The 25,939-nt window shown below is 43.6% G+C and overlaps 1 protein-coding gene across 1 annotated transcript in view; it reads left to right on the top strand.

The window, feature by feature from the left end:
* The first annotated feature begins 215 nt into the window (after positions 1 to 215).
* LOC124020850 (guanine nucleotide-binding protein G(I)/G(S)/G(O) subunit gamma-13-like) overlaps positions 216 to 25,939 on the top strand; it is a 27,936-nt gene continuing 2,212 nt past the window's right edge. Inside the window, exons 1-2 of the mRNA XM_046336142.1 lie at positions 216 to 735; positions 9,703 to 9,836. Coding sequence (XP_046192098.1) covers positions 9,739 to 9,836 — 98 coding nt within the window. The 5' untranslated portion in view covers positions 216 to 735; positions 9,703 to 9,738. The remainder of the gene's footprint in view (positions 736 to 9,702; positions 9,837 to 25,939) is intronic.

Raw genomic sequence — 25,939 nt, 5'->3', positions numbered from 1 at the left:
CCCCCTCCCTCTCTCCTCCTCTTTATCTCCCCCCTCCTTTCTCGCCCCCTCCCTCTCCCCTCCCCTTTATCTCCCCCCTCCTTTCTCGTCCCCCTTCCTCCTCTCCCCTCCTCTCCCTCCACAGTCAACAAGGCAAAAATAGAGAGTTTACAGAGCAAGCTCTCTCCTCTCCTGACTGGTTCACTCGCCTCATCTAACTAACCATCCTCGGGAAACACACTTTTAAGCACGCACGCACGCGCGTACACACACATTGAAGCTCCGCTCAGCAGCAGCAGGGAGTGAACAGCCAGCTTGCGACTTATCCCCGCCATTCCCCGGTACAGTAACTTCCTCAGCATCTCCCGGCCTCTGCAGAGAGAGAGAGAGCACCGACCGACAACCCAACTGGAAACCGGCCCCACGGCTCTATAGTGACGGACTGACCGACCATTAAATCCCGGAGAAGGGAAGAGGACTATCTAGTACTCAAAATCCCGTCATCGCCGGTAGAATATACTTCAGACTGCGGATTTAAACCGTCACATTGGCCAATTGTCCATTTGGACGGAGCAAGAGAACTGGTAGTGCGCAGTGTGAGAACACAACAGAAACCACTTGACGCGGAAAAGTCCCGGGCACTTCCCGGTATTTTAGGAAACAGAGGGACGCATCTCACCTTACCGAAATACCGACGCCGGTAGCCTAAAACGGAGCCGGTCTGAGCAACAGCTACCACCGGCAAAAATCAGTGAGGTAAGCGGTGTGATTCAAATGGATAGTAAAAGATACATAAAACGATTTAATTAGTTAATTTCACAGCTTTGTATATCAGATGGGGTTTTGTGTTGACATGGTATGTGCTGACAGAATGTTGTTTAGAGTCAGACCTCACAGAAGAACATCCACACGATCGATGAAGGAGGGGAGCTTTGGGTTGGAAATTACCATTTCAGTTTCTCACTCCTTCCGCCTCCATACTCAGCAGAGAGGGATGAAACAGAGGACGTTACATAAAACAAGGATTTCTCCTCCTCCTCCGGCCTCCTCCTCTGGCCTCCTCCTCCTCCTCCTCACCTGGCCTCCTCCTCCTCCTCTTCACCTGGCCTACTCACCTGGCCTCCTCCTCCTCACCTGGCCTCCTCCTTCTCCTCCTCACCTGGCCTCCTCACCTGGCCACCTCCTCCTCCTCACCTGGCCTCCTCCTTCTCCTCCTCCTCTCGGTGTTTCTCTTCAGCCACCTCCTCCTCTCTCACCTGGCCTCCAGGCCGCGGGACAGATTCCAACTCCTCTTCCTCCTTCATCCGTGTTTCTCTTCAGTTATCACCTGGCCTTCCTCCTTCTCTTCACGTCCATCCGTCTCTTCAGTTATCGGTGTTCCTCTTCAGTTATCAGTGTTTCTCTTCAGTTATCAGGCCGTGGGACAGATTCCAACTCGCTCTCACAGTCTTCACGTCAGAATTCAACATTCATCCGTGTTTCTCTTCAGTTATCAGGCCGCGGGACAGATTCCAACTCGCTCTCACAGTCTTCACGTCAGAATTCGACATTCATCCGTGTTTCTCTGATGTCAAATTTAGAAATGATTGCAAAAGTCGAATTTCAAAGTCAAATTTTTTTTTTACATTTACCCAGAGTAATTTACAGTAGTGAATATATGTGTTTTCTTACTGGTCCCCTGTAGAAATTGAACCCACAACCTTGGCATTGCAAGCACCATGCTCTACCAAGTGATCCACACAGGGAATTAACCCTGAATGGTTAAGGTAAGGGTTAAGGTTTGGGATGGGATGGGCTTAAAAACGTCTAAAAAATCTTTAAAAAACAACTTTCTATTGTTGGATTTGAACCTGCAACGTTTGGACTCAGAGGCAGATGAATAAGCTCGTCCACAACACTCTAGCAGAACAAAAAAGAAAAACTACAGCTCACCGCTGCCCCTAGTGGCCGGTTTCCACGTCACATCCCGACGTTCCTCAACGTTTGGACTCAGACGCAGATGAATAAGCTCGTCCACAACACTTTAGCAGAACAAAAAAGAAAAACTACAGCTCACCGCTGCCCCTAGTGGCCGGTTTCCAAGTCAGACGGACGTCGAACACTGACCTGTATCACGTGTGACCTGGCTGCCCCCCCCCCCTCCACTTTCAGACCGTTATTGATCCTTAATTGATTGATGCAACATTTTCACAGGCTACATTGTGATGATTAGTCCTCTGTTTGTGTGTGTGTGTGTGTGTGTGTGTGTGTGTGTGTGTGTGTGTGTGTGTGTGTGTGTGTGTGTGTGTGTGTGTGTGTGTGTGTGTGTGTGTGTGTGTGTGTGTGTGTGTGTGTGTGTGTGTGTGTGTGTGTGTGTGTGTGTGTGTGTGTTCTCCCTGTCTAAACCCTCTAAAACCTCCCCGGCTGCTGCTGTGTCCAGACAGACCAATAGTTAGTCTCAGTTATCAGACAGAATAGGACATTACCTTCACATTAGAGATGTCTTGACTATGGACACAGGACAGTCAGTTTGGGTCGTTCGGTGAGGACAGACACACAGCAACAGAACACATGACTATGGACACAGGACAGTCAGTTCGGGTCAGGACAGACACACAGCAACAGAACACATGACTATGGACACAGGACAGTCAGTTCGGTGTTCTGTGAGGACAGACACACAGCAACAGAACACATGACTATGGACACAGGACAGTCAGTTCGGGTCGTTCTGTGAGGACAGACACACAGCAACAGAACACATGACTATGGACACAGGACAGTCAGTTCACGTTCGGTGAGGACAGACACACAGCAACAGAACACATGACTATGGACACAGGACAGTCAGTTCGGGTCGTTCGGCAGCAACAAAAAATCAATTGTGTCTAATTAACTCTGGCATGTACCATGTGGCCAGTGTAACATGTACACTATTGGTCAGTGAAAAACACTGGCATGTACACTATTGGTCAGTGAAAAATAAAGTCCTACTTGATGTGGTGTTAAAATAACAACATTTTTCAAAGTGTTGCAGTGCTCCTCATTTAACTCTGGCAAAAGTGTTCAAAGGAACTCGACTGTGGTGTTTGGAAAGCTCTATATATATAGCTCAATATCAACACCGACAGTGTAAAACAAAAACACTTGATTCATAGTCAACCGGACTCTCTTTAACTAGTGTTAGACTTTCCCAGTGTAATTTCATTAACACCTGTAGTTTCACAGAAAATCATTTTGGGACGTTTTAACACTGTATAAAGAGTGTAATTTGCATATTTCCCAAGGTGCCTTTTCTTTTTGAGTAAATTGTTTACCACCCGTGGCTGTATTTGTTAGTGACAAAGATATGGTTGTTTCTTACCTTTTTTTTTAAAGGCCTGTGGCTTTTGCTCACCAAGTAAGTCCCCTAGGGCGGGATGTTATTATTGTAATGCTTCGGGTGTCGTAGTCAAACGCAGGAGACAGTGAGTGCAATGCTGTGGTCTTTAATAGCACCAAAGCACCACAGGGTGCTCACAATACTAACCGGCCCCAAACACAGGGAATGAAAATGTACAACGGAAAAATCACGACACTAACACGTACCTCTACAACAGAGCATTACACTGAAATAATCCCGCACAACAACCAGGCGGGCTGTCTAATAAAGACAAACTAATCATATATAAACAGGTGCTACCAATAAACATACAAGGAGGAGAGGAAAGACAATCAGTGGCAGCTAATAGGCCGGTGTTTTTGACAGATATAATACAATTAAACCATGACAACACATTTACATACATCACTTATTGGCCTAATTGATGGCTTTGTTTTTGCCCTAACAAATCAAAAATGGTGACTTTACTGACTGTCTTGATATGTTTGGACCATGATAGTTTGTTGGTGATGTGGACAAAAAGGAACTTGAAACTCTTGACCCATCGTTGTCGGTGATCAGGCCCTAACACTGTTGTGTCCTCAGCAAACTTAATGATGGTGTTGGAGTCGTGCCTAGCCATGCAGTCGTGGGTGAACAGAGAGTACAGGCGGGGACTAAGTACACACCCCTGAGGGCCCCGTGTTGGGGATCAGCGTGGCAGATGTGTTGTTGCCTACCGTTAACACCTGGGGGCGGCCCGTCAGGAAGTCCAAGATTCAGTTGCAGAGGGAGGTGTTCAGTCCCAGAGTCCTTACCTTAATGATGAGCTTTGTGGGTACTATTGTGTTGAGCGCTGAGCTGTAGTCAATGAACAGCATTCTCACATAGGTGTTCCTTTTGTCCAGGTGTGAAAGGGCAGTGTGGAGTGCGATTGAGATTTTGTCATCTGTGGATCTGTTGGGGCGTTATGCAAATGTAATCCTTCTGGCCCCGCGGCCTTGTGAATGTAGACCTGTTTAAAGGTCTTACTCAGATTGGCTATGGAGAGCGTGATCACACAATCGTCCGGAACAGCTGGTGCTCTCATGCATGCTTCAGAGTTGCTTGCCTCGAAGTGAGCATAAAAGGCATTTTGCTCGTCTGGTAGGCCCTCGTCACTGGGCAGCTCACGGCTGGGTTTCCCTTTGTAGTCTGTAATAGTTTTCAAGCCTTGCCACATCCTACGAGTGTCGAAGCCGATGTAGTAGGATTCAATCTTAGTCCTGTATTGATGCTTTGCCTGCTTGATGGTTTGTCTGAGGGCATAGCGGGATGTCTTATAAGCATCCGGATTAGTGTCCTGCTCCTTGACAGCTGCAGCTCTAGCCTTTAGCTCGGTGGGGATGTTTCCTGTAATCCATGGCTTCTGGTTGGGATATGTACGTACTGTCACTGTGGGGACGACGTCATCTATGCATTTATTGAGGAAGCCGATGACTGAGGTGGTATACTCCTCAAATCAAAATCCAATCAAAATGTTATTGGTCACGTACACATGTTTAGCAGATGTTAATGCGAGTGTAGCGAAATGCTTGTGCTTCTAGATCCGACAGTGCAGTAATATCTAACAAGTAATCTAACAATTCCCCAACAACTACCTTATAAACACAAATCTAAGTAAAGGAATGGAATAAGAATATATACATATAAATATATGGATGAGCAATGACCGAGCGGCATAGGCAAGATGAAATAGATGGTATATAATACAGTATATACATATGAGATGAGTAATGTAAAATATGTAAACATTATTAAAGTGGCATTATTAAAGTGACTCGTTATCCATTTATTAAAGTGGCCAATGATTTTGAGTCAGTCATCCTACATCCCCAAACCATCCTACATCACCAAACCATCCCCCAAATCATCCCACATCCCCAAATCATTCCACATCCCCAAATCATCTTACATCCCCAAACATCCTACATCCTCCAAACCATCCAACATCCCCAAACCATCCTACACCCCCAAACCATCCAACAACCTCAAACCATCCTACATCTGCCAAACCATCCTACATCTGCCAAACCATCCTACATCTGCCAAACCATCCTACATCATCCAAACCATCCTACATCCTCCAAACCATCCTACATCACCCAAACCATCCTACATCCCCCAAACCATCCAACATCCCCCAAACCATCCTACATCCCCCAAACCATCCTACATCCTTCAAACCATCCTACATCCCCCAAACCATCCTACATCCCCCAAACCATCCTACATCCCCCAAACCATCCTACATCCCCAAACCATCCTACATCTGCCAAACCATCCTACATCCCCCAAACCATCCTACATCCTCCAAAACATCCCATCCCCAAACCATCCAACATCCTTCAACCATCCTACATCCTCCAAACCATCATCCCCCAAACATCCCATCCTAAACCATCCTACATCCCCAAACCATCCTACATCCCCCAAACCATCCTACAAAACCATCCTACATCCTCCAAACCATCCTACATCCCCCAAACCATCCAACATCCCCAAACCATCCTACATCCCCAAACCATCCTACATCCCCAAACCATCCTACATCTGCCAAACCATCCTACATCCTCCAAACCATCCAACATCCCCCAAACCATCCTACATCCCCCAAACCATCCTACATCCCCCAAACCATCCTACATCCCCAAACAATCATACATCCCCAAACAATCCTACATCCCCCAAACCATCCTACATCCACCAAACCATCCTAAATCCTCCAAACCATCCTACATCCCCCAAACCATCCTACATCCCCAAACCATCCTACATCCCCCAAACCATCCTACATCCCCCAAACCATCCTACATCTGCCAAACCATCCTACATCCCTCAAACCATCCAACATCCGCCAAACCATCCTACATCCTCCAAACCATCCTACACCCCTCAAACCATCCAACATGCTCCAACCATCCTACATCCTCCAAACCATCCTACATCCCCCAAACCATCCTACATCCTCCAAACCATCCTACATCCCCCAAACCATCCTACATCCCCCAAACCATCCTACATCCCCCAAACCATCCTACATCCTCCAAACCATCCTACATCCCCCAAACCATCCTACATCCCCAAACCATCCAACATCCCCCAAACCATCCTACATCCCCCAAACCATCCTACATCCCCCAAACCATCCTACATCCCCCAAACCATCCTACATCCCCCAAACCATCCTACATCCCCAAACCATCCTATCCCCAAACCATCCTACATCCACCAAACCATCCTACATCCTCCAAACCATCCTACATCCCCCAAACCATCCTACATCCCCCAAACCATCCTACATCCCCCAAACCATCCTACATCCCCCAAACCATTCTACATCCCCCAAACCATCCTACATCCCCCAAACCATCCTACATCTGCCAAACCATCCTACATCCCTTAAACCATCCTACATCCCTTAAACCATCCTACATCCCCCAAACCATCCTACATCCCCCAAACCATCCTACATCCCCCAAACCTTCCTACATCTGCCAAACCATCCTACATCCCTCAAACCATCCAACATCCTCAAACCATCCAACATCCTCAAACCATCCTACATCCCCCAAACCATCCTACATCCCCCAAACCATCCTACATCCCCCAAACCATCCTACATCCCCCAAACCATCCTACATCCCCCAAACCATCCTACATCCCCCAAACCATCCTACATCCCCCAAACCATCCTACATCCCCCAAACCATCCTACATCCCTCAAACCATCCAACATCCTCAAACCATCCTACATCCTCAAACCATCCTACATCCCCCAAACCATCCTACATCCCCCAAACCATCCTAATCCCCCAAACCATCCTACATCCCCCAAACCATCCTACACCTTACTGCAGTGTCTGGGGCCTTTGCTGACAGTGTTATTATTATACCACATGACAACCCCCATAGTTCTCCTACACCAAATATACATACACCAGGGCTCTGCTGTTGTGTTAGCGACTGTAGCCTAGCAACATGAGTGTATAGAACGTTAGAGCAGAGAACTTCCCGTGCCTGTATGACGAACAGCAGAGTGTTCAGGGCTACAGAGGAAAACCCAGATACTGTTAGGAAACCCAGGTAGGCTAGAATGGTCCACATATGGAAGTCAGCCTCCAACATAACACCCTGAGCCTATTCTTCCTCCTCTCCCAGCCCCCTCATCCTCTTCCTCCTCCTACACCCCTCCAACGGACTGCTGCCAGAGAAAGAGAAAGAGAAAGAGAGAGAGAGAGAGAGAGAGAGAGAGATGGCAGCCGCAGCGGTGTTGGGTACAGTCAGTAATGTGTTGAGTAATGAATGAGCTTTTTTTAGGAATCAGAGAGCAGAACACACTCATCGCTGAGTGTACCAGAATATATATATATATATATATATATATATATATATATATATAGAGAGAGAGAGAGAGAGAGAGAGAGAGAGAGAGAGAGAGAGAGAGAGAGAGAGAGAGAGAGAGAGAGAGAGAGAGAGAGAGAGAGAGAGAGAGAGGGGGTAGAGAGAGAGAGAGAGAGAGAGAGGGAGAGAGAGAGGGGGTAGAGAGAGAGAGAGAGAGAGAGAGAGAGAGAGAGAGAGAGAGAGAGAGAGAGAGAGAGAGAGAGAGAGAGAGAGGAGAGAGGGAAGGGGAAGGGGTAAATAGAGGGGGTAGAGAGAGAGAGAGACGTGGAGCGGGGATTTAGATCAATAAGGAAAGTGAGATGTAGAGGGAGAGATGGAGAGAGGAACAGATGGAGATAAATGAGGAGAGAGAGAGTTGAAGAGGGGGAGAGAGAGAGCCATTAGGTTAGGAGAGGGAGAGATAGAGAGAGAAGCAGAGGGAGATGAATGAGGAGAGAGAAGAGAGAGTTGAAGAGAGGGAGAGAGAGCGCCATTAGGTTAGGAGAGGGAGAGATAGAGAGAGAAGCAGAGGAATGAATGAGGAGAGAGAAGAGAGAGTTGGAGAGGGAGAAAGAGAGCACCATTAGGTTAGGAGAGGGAGAGATAGAGAGAATCATTAATAGAGAGATGAAGAGAGAGAGGAAAGATAGAGAAAAATATCCTCCCAGCATCTCAGGAGAATCCCACGGTGAAACCAGAGACTATATCTCTGGCAAACACCCTTACTCTCCTCAGCAGCATCAGTCCTCAGCCCAGCCATCCTGTCTACTGGAGTGAGAGAGGGAGGAGAGTAGAGGAGACAGACAATGTTAATTAACAATAAACCAGTAGTACTACTAGTGGTAGTAGTAGTACTACTAGTGGTAGTAGTAGTAGTAGTAGTAGTAGTAGTAGTAGTAGTAGTAGTAGTAGTGTAGTCAGAGGAAGGCCCTAGAAATGGTCAAGGACTCCAGCCACCCTAGTCATAGACTGTTCTCTATTTCTGTTCTCTGTTTTGCACGGCAAGCGGTACCGGAGAGCCAAGTCCAGGTTCAAGAGGCTTCTAAACAGCTCCTACCCCCCAAGCCATAAGACTCCTGAACATCTAATCAAATTGCTGCCCAGACTATTCACATTGCCTGTCCTCCCTCCTCCCCCTCTTTTACACCGCGGCTACTCTCTGTTATCATCTATGCATAGTCACTTTAACTCTACCTACATGTACATATTACCTCAATGACCTCGACGAACCGGTGCCCCTGCACATTGACTCTGTACCGGTACCCCCTGTATATAGCCTCCACATTGACTCTGTACCGGTACCCCCTGTATATAGCCTCCACATTGACTCTGTACTGGTACCCCCTGTATATAGTCTCCACATTGACTCTGTTCCAGTACCCCCCTGTATATAGCCTCCACATTGACTCTGTACCAGTACCCCCTGTATATAGCCTCCACATTGACTCTGTACCAGTACCCCCTGTATATAGCCTCCACATTGACTCTGTACCTGTACCCCCTGTATATAGCCTCCACATTGGCTCATTACAGAATCATATTGAAAATGCACGTGCATTTGCAATATGGTTCAATGGGCATTAACCATATGAAATTTGACATGCTCAAAAATCTTGCAGAAATGCAAAATTGCATTGTTGGTTAGGGGCTCGTAAGAAAGTATTTCACTGTAAGGTTTACACCTGTTGTATTCAGCATTTCACTGTAAGGTCTACTACACCTGTTGTATTCAGCATTTCACTGTAAGGTCTACTACACCTGTTGTATTCAGCATTTCACTGTGAGGTCTACTACACCTGTTGTATTCAGCATTTCACTGTAAGGTCTACTACACCTGTTGTATTCAGTATTTCACTGTGAGGTCTACTACACCTGTTGTATTCGGCGTCTGTTGATCAATAACTTCTATGAGCCGTTCTGGTTCAGAATACTAACTTGACTTACTTACTTACTACCCCCAGGTTGCCAGGGTAACCTCCCCCAGCCAATCAGCAGTCATGGATGAGATGGATCTGCCCCAGATGAAGAAGGAAGTGGAGAGTCTGAAATACCAACTGGCTTTCAAGAGAGAGAAGTCCTCCAAGACAGTCACTGAGTAAGTCAACTACTACTACACTACTACTACACTACTACTACACTACTACACTACACTACTACACTACTACTACACTACTACTACTACTACTACTACACTACTACTACTACCACTACTACACTACTACTACACTACTACACTACTACTACACTACACTACCACACTACTACTACACTACTACACTACTACTACACTACACTGCTACACTACTACTACACTACTACTACTACTACTACTACACTACTACTACACTGCACTACCACACTACTACTACACTACTACTACACTACTACTACACTACTACTACACTACAACACTACTACTACACTACTACTACTACTACTACACTACTACTACTACCACTACTACAACTACACTACTACTACTACACTACTACACTAATACTACTACACTACTACGATTTTTTTTTAAATGGTCGACCGAAAGTCTTCTGTTCTTTTGTCCAGTCGATTGGTCGACATTTTTAAAACGTGTATTTTTCCATTTATAGACACCCCCTATGTGTTTAAAAAAAATAAACGATATGCATTGAGCTTCTCTGATACTTTAAACTTCATGTTCACTGAAATAAGACACAAATGACTCAAGAGGGAGCCAGAGATCTAGATAAACCAGAAGAAAGAGAAACAACCTGAACCTGACCCGATTATTCTCCTCCTATTCCTGCTGGCGTTAGCAGATTCTGCCATTACTCTCCTGAAGTTGCCGGTAATAGGTTAGGAGTCGGCAACCTTTCTCATGTTGAATGACCTTACCGTCTCTACCCCATCTGCATGCCAGTTATGGTTTTCACACATTTCTGTGGAAAAGTTTAATTTAATTTATAATAACGTCTTCATATGTCAAAATATATTGTAATGTGTTAAATCAAAATTATATCCAAATCTAAATAAAATGATACTAACCTAAAAAGTAACTTCTATTGCCAACTATGGTAAAGAAAATAGTCTACATAAAGCCAACAAATAAATACATTGCAACCTGCAGGTAGAAAATATCCTGATAAAAAATTAAATATTCTATAAATCACATTGGCTTCATATTGTCACGCCCTGGTCGAGGTATTTTGTGTTTATCTTCATTTATTTGCTCAGGCCAGGGTGTGGCATGGTTTGTTTTGTATGTGGTGTGTTGGTATTGGGATTGTAGCTTAGTGGGGTGTTCTAGTTAAGTCTATGGCTGTCTGAAGTGGTTCTCAATCAGAGGCAGGTGTTTATCGTTGTCTCTGATTGGGAACCATATTTAGGCAGCCATATTCTTTGAGTTTGTTGTGGGTGATTGTCCTTAGTGTCCTTGTTCCTGTCTCTGTGTTAGTAGGCTGTTTCGGTTTTCATTACGTTCTTTGTTTTGTAGTGTTTATAATTGATTCGTGTTTTACGTTTGTTTATTAAACATGGATCGCAATCTACACGCTGCATTTTGGTCCGACTCTCCTTCTCCACAAGAAAGCCGTTACACATATGGCCTGTCTGCAACGAACTTGACATATTGTATCAACTATTAACTTGAGTCGGGGCCAAGTAAATTTATAACACTGTATAAAATATTCTGGGTCTTCAGAGTTTCCAGACACATCTGTCGGCTAGTTGAGTAATGGATAAGAAGCAGTGCTTGACTTGGCCAGGAGCTGAGTACCTTCACCTCAAATGATCTACTGCTCGAGCTCCTCTTCCTCTTATAGAATATTATCTCTAAAGTATTCTGGAGCTCCTACACCTGAATATAAAACAGTTCCAGAACCCAAAATGAGTTCACCTGAATATGGAACCCATTCCAGTCCAAGTCAACCACTGATCAGAAGTAATCAGATAGGGCTATTTTATGATGTTTCCACTGGATCAGAGCATGAAATGTTTCTCTTTCACTCTGAGTAGTTATTGTTGGACAATAAGAACCTAACATTATCAAAAAAGGAGAGAGGATCTCTGGCAGTCTCTATGGGAGTACCACAGGGTTCAATTCTCAGATCAGAGCATGAAATGTTTCTCTTTCACTCTGAGTGGTTATCGAAAGGGAGAGAGCTGGAAGGATTTTTCAAATACTTTGAGGAACTATTTGTAATTCTCAACGGAATTACAAATACTTGCTGTTTTTAGGTGAAGAAAACATTTACTTTGAGAAGCTCCACAGTTTATTAGTGGTGGAGATTTAAAAACAAATCTAATTTTACTTGTCACAGTCACATGGTTAGCAGATGTTAATGCGAGTGTAGCGAAATGCTTGTGCTTCTAGTTCTGACAATGCAGTCTGATTTTTTATTTATTTTTTATTTCACCTTTATTTAACCAGGTAGGCCAGTTGAGAACACCTTTATTTAACCAGGTAGGCCAGTTGAGAACAAGTTCTCATTTGCAACTGCGACCTGGCCAAGATAAAGCATAGCAGTGTGAACAGACAACACAGAGTTACACATGGAGTAAACAATTAACAAGTCAATAACACAGTAGAAAAAAAAAGAGTCTATATACATTGTGTGCAAAAGGCATGAGGAGGTAGGCGAATAATTACAATTTTGCAGATTAACACTGGAGTGATAAATGATCAGATGATCATGTACAGGTAGAGATATTGGTGTGCAAAAGAGCAGAAAAGTAAATAAATAAAAACTGTGGGGATGAGGTAGGTGAAAATGGGTGGGCTATTTACCAATAGACTATGTACAGCTGCAGCGATCGGTTAGCTGCTCAGATAGCTGATGTTTGAAGTTGGTGAGGGAGATAAAAGTCTCCAACTTCAGCAATGTTTGCAATTCGTTCCAGTCACAGGCAGCAGAGTACTGGAACGAAAGGTGTCCGAATGAGGTGTTGGCACCTAGGTACTTATAGATGTCCACATATTCAAGGTTGGAACCATCCAGGGTGGTGATGCTAGTCGGGCATGCGGGTGCAGGCAGCGATCGGTTGAAAAGCATGCATTTGGTTTTACTAGCGTTTAAGAGCAGTTGGAGGCCACGGAAGGAGTGTTGTATGGCATTGAAGCTCGTTTGGAGGTTCACAGTGTCCAATGACGGGCCGAAAGTATATAGAATGGTGTCGTCTGCGTAGAGGTGGATCAGGGAATCGCCCGCAGCAAGAGCAACATCATTGATATATACAGAGAAAAGAGTCGGCCCGAGAATTGAACCATGTGGCACCCCCATAGAGACTGCCAGAGGACTGGACAGCATGCCCTCCGATTTGACACACTGAACTCTGTCTGCAAAGTAATTGGTGAACCAGGCAAGGCAGTCATCCAAAAAACCGAGGCTGTTGAGTCTGCCGATAAGAATATGGTGATTGACAGAGTCGAAAGCCTTGGCAAGGTCGATGAAGACGGCTGCACAGTACTGTCTTTTATCGATGGCGGTTATGATGTCGTTTAGTACCTTGAGTGTGGCTGAGGTGCACCCGTGACCGGCTCGGAAACCAGATTGCACAGCGGAGAAGGTACGGTGGGATTCGAGATGGTCAGTGACCTGTTTGTTGACCTGGCTTTCGAAGACCTTAGATAGGCAGGGCAGAATGGATATAGGTCTGTAACAGTTTGGGTCCAGGGCGTCTCCCCCTTTGAAGAGGGGGATGACTGCGGCAGCTTTCCAATCCTTGGGGATCTCAGATGATATGAAAGAGAGGTTGAACAGGCTGGTAATAGGGGTTGCGACAATGGCGGCGGATAGTTTCAGAAATAGAGGGTCCAGATTGTCAAGCCCAGCTGATTTATACGGGTCCAGGTTTTGCAGCTCTTTCAGAACATCTGCTATCTGGATTTGGGTAAAGGAGAACCTGGAGAGGCTTGGGCGAGGAGCTGCGGGGGGGGGGTGGAGCTGTTGGCCGAGGTAGGAGTGGCCAGGCGGAAGGCATGGCCAGCCGTTGAGAAATGCTTGTTGAAGTTTTCGATAATCATGGATTTATCGGTGGAGACCGTGTTTCCTAGCCTCAGTGCAGTGGGCAGCTGGGAGGAGGTGCTCTTGTTCTCCATGGACTTCACAGTGTCCCAGAACTTTTTGGAGTTGGAGCTACAGGATGCAAACTTCTGCCTGAAGAAGCTGGCCTTAGCTTTCCTGACTGACTGCGTGTATTGGTTCCTGACTTCCCTGAACAGTTGCATATCGCGGGGATTGTTCGATGCTATTGCAGTCCGCCACAGGATGTTTTTGTGCTGGTCGAGGGCAGTCAGGTCTGGAGTGAACCAAGGGCTGTATCTGTTCTTGGTTCTGCATTTTTTGAACGGAGCATGCTTATCTAAAATGGTGAGGAAGTTACTTATAAAGAATGACCAGGCATCCTCAACTGACGGGATGAGGTCAATGTCCTTCCAGGATACCCGGGCCAGGTCGATTAGAAAGGCCTGCTCACAGAAGTGTTTTAGGGAGCGTTTGACAGTGATGAGGGGTGGTCGTTTGACTGCGGCTCCGTAGCGGATACATATCTACAAGTAATCCAACAATTTCACAACTACTACCTTATACACACAAGTGTAAAGGGATAAAGAATATGTACATAAAGATATATGAATGAGTGATGGTACAGAACGGCATAGGCAAGATGCAGTAGATGGTATAGAGTACAGTATATACATATGAGATGAGTAATGTAGGGTATGTAAACAATATATAACGTGGCTAGTGATACATTTATTACAGACATTATTACAGACAAGTTATTTTAGAGTTGAGTCAGTATGTTGGCAGCAGCCACTCAATGTTAGTGGTGGCTATTTAACAGTTTGATGGCCTTGAGATAGAAGCTGTATTTCAGTCTCTCGGTCCCCTTTAAGCCAATCAGAAAGAGATCTCCCAAATGGACACATTTATATACCTACATTTGAATGCAGGACAGGTAGCTTATAGGCATATATACTTCTATGTGTAACCAGGTGCGTGTCTAGCTGATAGAACTCTAGAACTCTCAGTGATATAACTGTAGAACTCTCAGTGATAGAATGTCTCTATAGAAGTAAAGGAGATAATTATCAGTGATAGAGAGAGCAAGAGAGAGAGAGAGAGAGAGAGAGAGAGGGATCAAGAGAGAGCAAGAGAGAGAGAGAGAGAGAGAGAGAGAGAGAGAGAGAGAGAGAGCAGAGGGAGCAAGAGAGAGAGAGAGAGAGAGAGAGAGAGAGAGAGATACAGAGAGAGATACAGAGACAGAGACAGAGAGAGAGAGAGACAGAGAGAGAGAGAGAGAGAGAGAGAGAGAGAGAGAGAGAGAGAGAGAGAGAGAGAGAGAGAGAGAGAGAGAGAGAGAGAGAGAGAGAGAGAGAGAGAGAGAGAGAGACACAGAGAAGTTCCATAGTACATCTGGACGACAGCATGGCCAATGCAGACGATCCACCACACAGCGCCCAGATTTAAGGTCATACGGCCTCTGCAGAAATCATGGCATCCGTCTTCCTCGTGCTTCACGGAGGCAGTTGTCAACGAAGTGAGTTTGTGATTATACAGTGATTTACATTGACAATCGTGTCAATGCATTGTTACGACATTTGTGGAGGCAAATGGCGATGCGGTGCGGATCTGGCCTCTGTCTGGACGCCTCTGGAGGCTCCTCGTTGCGTCACATCGTCCATATGGAGCCTCCAAACCACATTTATGGATCAAACATACATTTGCATTTTAGTCGAGGCCTCCGCAATGAATTAGTTCACAGAGATGAAAGTAAATATATACAGTATAAATGTAGTATATATATATATTTAAATATATACAGTATGTATGTAGTATATATATTTAAATATATATAGTATAAATGTAGTATATATATATTTAAATATATACAGTATGTATGTAGTATATATATTTAAATATATACAGTATATATGTAGTATATATATTTAAATATATACAGTATATATGTAGTATATATATATTTAAATATATACAGTATATATGTAGTATATATATATATTTAAATATATACAGTATGTATGTAGTATATATATATTTAAATATATACAGTATAAATGTATTATATATATATTTAAATATATACAGTATGTATGTAGTATATATATATTTAAATATATACAGTATATGTGTAGTATATATATATTTAAATATATACAGTATGCATGCAGTATATATATATTTAAATATATACAGTATGTATGTAGTATATATATTTAAATATATACAGTATGTATGTAGTATATATATATTTAAATATATACAGTATGTATGTAGTATATATATATTTAAATATATACAGTATGTATGTAGTATATATATATTTAAATATATTTAAATATATACAGTATATATGTAATTTGCTGCTGCTCAGCTAAAACAAGTCGGCCAACAGACTACTGACCAAACAATCGACCAGTCGACGAATTGGGGTCAGCCCTAGTAACAACATTCTATTAATAACACAGCCCTAGTAACAACATTATATTAATAACACAGCCCTAGTAACAACATTCTATTAATAACACAGCCCTAGTAACAACATTCTATTAATAACACAGCCCTAGTAACAACATTCTATTAATAACACAGCCCTAGTGACAACATTCTATTAATAACACAGCCCTAGTAACACCATTATATTAATAACACAGCCCTAGTAACAACATTATATTAATAACACAGCCCTAGTAACAACATTCTATTAATAACACATCCTTAGTAACAACATTCTATTAATAACACATCCTTAGTAACAACATTCTATTGATAACACAGCCCTAGTAACAACATTCTATTAATAACACAGCCCTAGTAACAACATTCTATTAATAACACAGCCCTAGTAACAACATTCTAGTAATAACACATCCTTAGTAACAACATTCTATTAATAACACAGCCCTAGTAACAACATTCTAATAATAACACAGCCCTAGTAACAACATTCTATTAATAACACAGCCCTGGTAACAACATTATATTAATAACACAGCCTTAGTAACAACATTCTATTAATAACACAGCCCTGGTAACAACATTCTATTAATAACACAGCCCTAGTAACAACATTCTATTAATAACACATCCTTAGTAACAACATTATATTAATAACACAGCCCTAGTAACAACATTCTATTAATAACACAGCCCTGGTAACAACATTATATTAATAACACAGCCCTAGTAACAACATTCTATTAATAACACAGCCTTAGTAACAACATTATATTAACAACAGAGCCCTAGTAACAACATTATATTAATAACACAGCCCTGGTAACAACATTCTATTAATAACACAGCCCTGGTAACAACATTCTATTAATAACACAGCCCTGGTAACAACATTCTATTAATAACACAGCCCTAGTAACAACATTCTATTAATAACACAGCCCTAGTAACAACATTCTATTAATAACACAGCCCTAGTAACAACATTCTATTAATAACACAGCCTTAGTAACAACATTCTATTAATAGCACAGCCTTAGTAACAACATTCTATTAATAACACAGCCATGGTAACAACATTCTATTAATAACACAGCCTTAGTAACAACATTCTATTAATAACACATCCTTAGTAACAACATTCTATTAATAACACAGCCATGGTAACAACATTCTATTAATAACATAGCCCTAGTAACAACATTCTATTAATAACACAGCCTTAGTAACAACATTATATTAATAACACAGCCATGGTAACAACATTCTATTAATAACATAGCCCTAGTAACAACATTCTATTAATAACACAGCCTTAGTAACAACATTATATTAATAACACAGCCATGGTAACAACATTCTATTAATAACAGTCATCTCCTATTCAACCCCGACTCTATTAAACACTTTAACAGTCCCAGAGGACCAACAGTCCTCTCCTCTCACTCCATGCCTCCTGTCTCATCTTGTTGTCCACTGGGACAGGTTTGGCCCAGTGGGGGTACTATGGGAGGTGATATGGGGAGGGAGGGTAGAGAGGTGCTATAGAGGTGAGGGAGGTAGAGAGGAGAGGAAGGAAGGGGAGAGGGGAGGAAGAAGGAGAGCAAGAGAGAGGAGAGGAAGGGAGGTAGAGGAGGGTAGGGAGGAGTTATAGAAGGGAGGCTGGTAGAGGTAGAGGAGGAGAGGAGAGGAGAGGAGAGGAGAGGAGAGGAGAGAGGAGAGGAGAGGAAGAGGAGGGTAGGGAGTAGGAGAGAGGAGAGAGGAGAGGAGAGGAAAGGAGAGGAGAGGAGAGGAGAGGGAGGTAGAGGAAGAGGAGGGTAGAGGAGAGTAGAGAGGAGGTAGGAGAGGAGAGGAGGGTAGGGAGAGGAGAGGAGAGAGGAGAGGAGAGAGGAGAGGAGAGGAGAGGAGAGGAGAGGGAGAGGAGAGGAGAGGAGAGGAGGAGGCTCGATAGAGGTGTTGTGAGAGCTGAAGTCTGGTATTCCCTGGCCAATCTTAATCCATTATAACTGGACCACAGGGACCCCTCCACCACACACACACGCACGCACGCACGCACGCACGCATGCAACACACACACACACACACACACACACACACACACACACACACACACACACACACACACACACACACACACACACACACACACACACACACACACACACACACACTGTGTCTGAAGTGAGGAAGGCTCCCCTCCTAAGGCCATTTAAGGACAACACAGATGAACACTGTGAGTGAGAATGAGAGACGTGTGTGTGTGTGTGTGTGTGTGTGTGTGTGTGTGTGTGTGTGTGTGTGTGTGTGTGTGTGTGTGTGTGTGTGTGTGTGTGTGTGTGTGTGTGTGTGTGTGTGTGTGTGTGTGTGTGTGTGTGTGTGTGTGTGTGTGTGTGTATGTGGCTCGTCTCACCAGTCCCCGTGGACAGTGTATTGTGTAGACAGTCACCATTATGTGTCAGTGAACTGAGAGAACAGCATCAGCTGAGAAACACACACACCTCTACCTCTACCAGCTACACAACAGACTGATACACACCTCTACCTCTACCAGCTACACAACAGACTGATACACACCTCTACCTCTACCAGCTACACAACAGACTGATACACACCTCTACCTCTACCAGCTACACAACAGACTGATACACACCTCTACCTCTACCAGCTACACAACAGACTGATACACACCTCTACCTCTACCAGCTACACAACAGACTGATACACACCTCTACCTCTACCAGCTACACAACAGACTGATACACACTACCTCTACCAGCTACACAACAGACTGATACACACCTCTACCTCTACCAGCTACACAACAGACTGATACACACCTCTACCAGCTACACAACAGACTGATACACACCTCTACCAGCTACACAACAGACTGATACACACCTCTACCAGCTACACAACAGACTGATACACACCTCTACCTCTACCAGCTACACAACAGACTGATACACACCTCTACCAGCTACACAACAGACTGATACACACCTCTACCTCTACCAGCTACCCAACAGACTGATACACACCTCTACCTCTACCAGCTACACAACAGACTGATACACACCTCTACCAGCTACACAACAGACTGATACACACCTCTACCAGCTACACAACAGACTGATACACACCTCTACCTCTACCAGCTACACAACAGACTGATACACACCTCTACCTCTACCAGCTACACAACAGACTGATACACACCTCTACCAGCTACACAACAGACTGATACACACCTCTACCTCTACCAGCTACACAACAGACTGATACACACCTCTACCTCTACCAGCTACACAACAGACTGATACACACCTCTACCTCTACCAGCTACACAACAGACTGATACACACCTCTACCTCTACCAGCTACACAACAGACTGATACACACCTCTACCTCTACCAGCTACACAACAGACTGATACACACCTCTACCAGCTACACAACAGACTGATACACACCTCTACCAGCTACACAACAGACTGATACACACCTCTACCAGCTACACAACAGACTGATACACACCTCTACCTCTACCAGCTACACAACAGACTGATACACACCTCTACCAGCTACACAACAGACTGATACACACCTCTACCTCTACCAGCTACACAACAGACTGCTACACACCTCTACCTCTACCAGCTACACAACAGACTGATACACACCTCTACCAGCTACACAACAGACTGATACACACCTCTACCAGCTACACAACAGACTGATACACACCTCTACCTCTACCAGCTACACAACAGACTGATACACACCTCTACCTCTACCAGCGACACAACAGACTGATACACATCTCTACCAGCTACACAACAGACTGATACACACCTCTACCAGCTACACAACAGACTGATACACACCTCTACCAGCTACACAACAGACTGATACACACCTCTACCAGCTACACAACAGACTGATACACACCTCTACCAGCTACACAACAGACTGATACACACCTCTACCAGCTACACAACAGACTGATACACACCTCTACCAGCTACACAACAGACTGATACACACCTCTACCTCTACCAGCTACACAACAGACTGATACACACCTCTACCAGCTACACAACAGACTGATACACACCTCTACCTCTACCAGCTACACAACAGACTGATACACACCTCTACCAGCTACACAACAGACTGATACACACCTCTACCAGCTACACAACAGACTGATACACACCTCTACCAGCTACACAACAGACTGATACACACCTCTACCAGCTACACAACAGACTGATACACACCTCTACCAGCTACACAACAGACTGATACACACCTCTACCTCTACCAGCTACACAACAGACTGATACACACCTCTACCTCTACCAGCTACACAACAGACTGATACACACCTCTACCTCTACCAGCTACACAACAGACTGATACACACCTCTACCTCTACCAGCTACACAACAGACTGATACACACCTCTACCAGCTACACAACAGACTGATACACACCTCTACCAGCTACACAACAGACTGATACACACCTCTACCAGCTACACAACAGACTGATACACACCTCTACCAGCTCTACCAGCTACACAACAGACTGATACACACCTCTACCAGCTACACAACAGACTGATACACACCTCTACCAGCTACACAACAGACTGATACACACCTCTACCAGCTACACAACAGACTGATACACACCTCTACCTCTACCAGCTACACAACAGACTGATACACACCTCTACCAGCTACACAACAGACTGATACACACCTCACCTCTACACTCTACAGCTACACAACAGACTGACACTCTACCAGCTACACAACAGACTGATACACACCTCTACCAGCTACACAACAGCTGATACACACCTCTACCAGCTACACAACAGACTGATACACACCTCTACCAGCTACACAACAGACTGATACACACCTCTACCAGCTACACAACAGACTGATACACACCTCTACCTCTACCAGCTACACAACAGACTGATACACACCTCTACCTCTACCAGCTACACAACAGACTGATACACACACTCTACCAGCTACACAACAGACTGATACACACCTCTACCAGCTACACAACAGACTGATACACACCTCTACCACAACAGACTGATACACACCTACACAACAGACTGATACACACCTCTACCAGCTACACAACAGACTGATACACACCTCTACCTCTACCAGCTACACAACAGACTGATACACACCTCTACCTCTACCAGCTACACAACAGACTGATACACACCTCTACCAGCTACACAACAGACTGATACACACCTCTACCAGCTACACAACAGACTGATACACACCTCTACCAGCTACACAACAGACTGATACACACCTCTACCTCTACCAGCTACACAACAGACTGATACACAACAGACTCTACCTCTACCAGCTACACAACAGACTGATACACACCTCTACCAGCTACACAACAGACTGATACACACCTCTACCTCTACCAGCTACACAACAGACTGATACACACCTCTACCAGCTACACAACAGACTGATACACACCTCTACCAGCTACACAACAGACTGATACACACCTCTACCAGCTACACAACAGACTGATACACACCTCTACCTCTACCAGCTACACAACAGACTGATACACACCTCTACCTCTACCAGCTACACAACAGACTGATACACACCTCTACCAGCTACACAACAGACTGATACACACCTCTACCTGATACTACCAGCTACACAACAGACTGATACACACCTCTACCAGCTACACAACAGACTGATACACACCTCTACCAGCTACACAACAGACTGATACACACCTCTACCAGCTACACAACAGACTGATACACACCTCTACCAGCTACACAACAGACTGATACACACCTCTACCACCAGCTACACAACAGACTGATACACACCTCTACCTCTACCAGCTACACAACAGACTGATACACACCTCTACCTCTACCAGCTACACAACAGACTGATACACACCTCTACCTCTACCAGCTACACAACAGACTGATACACACCTCTACCAGCTACACAACAGACTGATACACACCTCTACCTCTACCAGCTACACAACAGACTGATACACACCTCTACCTCTACCAGCTACACAACAGACTGATACACACCTCTACCTCTACCAGCTACACAACAGACTGATACACACCTCTACCTCTACCAGCTACACAACAGACTGATACACACCTCTACCTCTACCAGCTACACAACAGACTGATACACACCTCTACCTCTACCAGCTACACAACAGACTGATACACACCTCTACCAGCTACACAACAGACTGATACACACCTCTACCTCTACCAGCTACACAACAGACTGATACACACCTCTACCTCTACCAGCTACACAACAGACTGATACACACCTCTACCAGCTACACAACAGACTGATACACACCTCTACCTCTACCAGCTACACAACAGACTGATACACACCTCTACCAGCTACACAACAGACTGATACACACCTCTACCAGCTACACAACAGACTGATACACACCTCTACCAGCTACACAACAGACTGATACACACCTCTACCTCTACCAGCTACACAACAGACTGATACACACCTCTACCTCTACCAGCTACACAACAGACTGATACACACCTCTACCAGCTACACAACAGACAGATACACACCTCTACCTCTACCAGCTACACAACAGACTGATACACACCTCTACCAGCTACACAACAGACTGATACACACCTCTACCAGCTACACAACAGACTGATACACTCCTCTACCATATGACTGGTCATTATAATGAGGTGGATAACACAACTGACTGGTCATTATAATGAGGTGGATAACACAACTGACTGGTCATTATAATGAGATGGATAACACAACTGACTGGTCATTATAATGAGATGGATAACACAACTGACTGGTCATTATAATGAGATGGATAACACAACTGACTGGTCATTATAATGAGATGGATAACACAACTGACTGGTCATTATAATGAAGTGGATAACACAACTGACTGGTCATTATAATGAGGTGGATAACACAACTGACTGGTCATTATAATGAGATGGATGACACAACTGACTGGTCATTATAATGAGATGGATAACACAACTGACTGGTCATTATACACAACTGACTGGTCATTATAATGAGGTGGATAACACAACTGACTGGTCATTATACACAACTGACTGGTCATTATAATGAGATGGATAACACAACTGACTGGTCATTATAATGAGGTGGACAACACAACTGACTGGTCATTATAATGAGATGGATAACACAACTGACTGGTCATTATAATGAAGTGGATAACACAACTGACTGGTCATTATAATGAGGTGGATAACACAACTGACTGGTCATTATAATGAGATGGATGACACAACTGACTGGTCATTATAATGAGATGGATAACACAACTGACTGGTCATTATAATGAGGTGGATAACACAACTGACTGGTCATTATACACAACTGACTGGTCATTATAATGAGGTGGATAACACAACTGACTGGTCATTATAATGAGATGGATAACACAACTGACTGGTCATTATAATGAGGTGGATGACACAACTGACTGGTCATTATAATGAGATGGATAACACAACTGACTGGTCATTATACACAACTGACTGGTCATTATAATGAGGTGGATAACACAACTGACTGGTCATTATAATGAGATGGATAACACAACTGACTGGTCATTATAATGAGGTGGATGACACAACTGACTGGACATTATAATGAGATGGATAACACAACTGACTGGACATTATAATGAGGTGGATAACACAACTGACTGGTCATTATAATGAGATGGATAACACAACTGACTGGTCATTATAATGAGGTGGATAACACAACTGACTGGTCATTAGACACAACTGACTGGTCATTATAATGAGGTGGATAACACAACTGACTGGTCATTATAATGAGATGGATAACACAACTGACTGGTCATTATAATGAGGTGGATGACACAACTGACTGGTCATTATAATGAGATGGATAACACAACTGACTGGTCATTATACACAACTGACTGGTCATTATAATGAGGTGGATAACACAACTGACTGGTCATTATAATGAGATGGATAACACAACTGACTGGTCATTATAATGAGGTAATAATAATAATAATATATGCCATTTAGCAGACGCTTTTGAGGTGGATGACACAACTGACTGGACATTATAATGAGATGGATAACACAACTGACTGGACATTATAATGAGGTGGATAACACAACTGACTGGTCATTATAATGAGATGGATAACACAACTGACTGGTCATTATAATGAGGTGGATAACACAACCGACTGGTCATTATAATGAGATGGATAACACAACTGACTGGTCATTATAATGAGGTGGATAACACAACTGACTGGTCATTATAATGAGGTGGATAACACAACTGACTGGTCATTATAATGAGGTGGATAACACAACTGACTGGTCATTATACACAACTGACTGGTCATTATACACAACTGACTGGTCATTATAATGAGGTGGATAACACAACTGACTGGTCATTATAATGAGATGGATAACACAACTGACTGGTCAGTATAATGAGATGGATAACACAACTGACTGGTCATTATAATGAGGTGGATAACACAACTGACTGGTCATTATAATGAGATGGATAACACAACTGACTGGTCATTATAATGAGATGGATAACACAACTGACTGGTCATTATACACAACTGACTGGTCATTATACACAACTGACTGGTCATTATAATGAGGTGGATAACACAACTGACTGGTCATTATAATGAGATGGATAACACAACTGACTGGTCAGTATAATGAGATGGATAACACAACTGACTGGTCATTATAATGAGGTGGATAACACAACTGACTGGTCATTATAATGAGATGGATAACACAACTGACTGGTCATTATAATGAGATGGATAACACAACTGACTGGTCATTATAATGAGGTGGATAACACAACTGACTGGTCATTATAATGAGATGGATAACACAACTGACTGGTCATTATAATGAGGTGGATAACACAACTGACTGGTCATTATAATGAGATGGATAACACAACTGACTGGTCATTATAATGAGGTGGATAACACAACTGACTGGTCATTATAATGAGGTGGATAACACAACTGACTCGACATTATAATGAGGTGGATAACACAACTGACTGGTCATTATAATGAGGTGGATAACACAAGTGGCTGGTCATTATAATGAGGTGGATAACACAACTGACTGGTCATTATAATGAGGTGGATAACACAACTGACTGGTCAGTATAATGAGATGGATAACACAACTGACTGGTCATTATAATGAGGTGGATAACACAACTGACTGGTCATTATAATGAGATGGATAACACAACTGACTGGTCATTATAATGAGATGGATAACACAACTGACTGGTCATTATAATGAGGTGGATAACACAACTGACTGGTCATTATAATGAGATGGATAACACAACTGACTGGTCATTATAATGAGGTGGATAACACAACTGACTGGTCATTATAATGAGGTGGATAACACAACTGACTGGTCATTATAATGAGATGGATAACACAACTGACTGGTCATTATACACAACTGACTGGTCATTATACACAACTGACTGGTCAGTATAATGAGGTGGATAACACAACTGACTGGTCATTATAATGAGGTGGATAACACAACTGACTGGTC

Source organism: Oncorhynchus gorbuscha, unplaced genomic scaffold (assembly GCF_021184085.1).
Source record: "Oncorhynchus gorbuscha isolate QuinsamMale2020 ecotype Even-year unplaced genomic scaffold, OgorEven_v1.0 Un_scaffold_947, whole genome shotgun sequence".
Classification (NCBI taxonomy): Eukaryota; Metazoa; Chordata; class Actinopteri; order Salmoniformes; family Salmonidae; genus Oncorhynchus; species Oncorhynchus gorbuscha.
The sequence above is the reverse complement of the archived record's forward strand: the minus strand, read 5'-3'. Positions and strand labels throughout refer to the sequence as shown.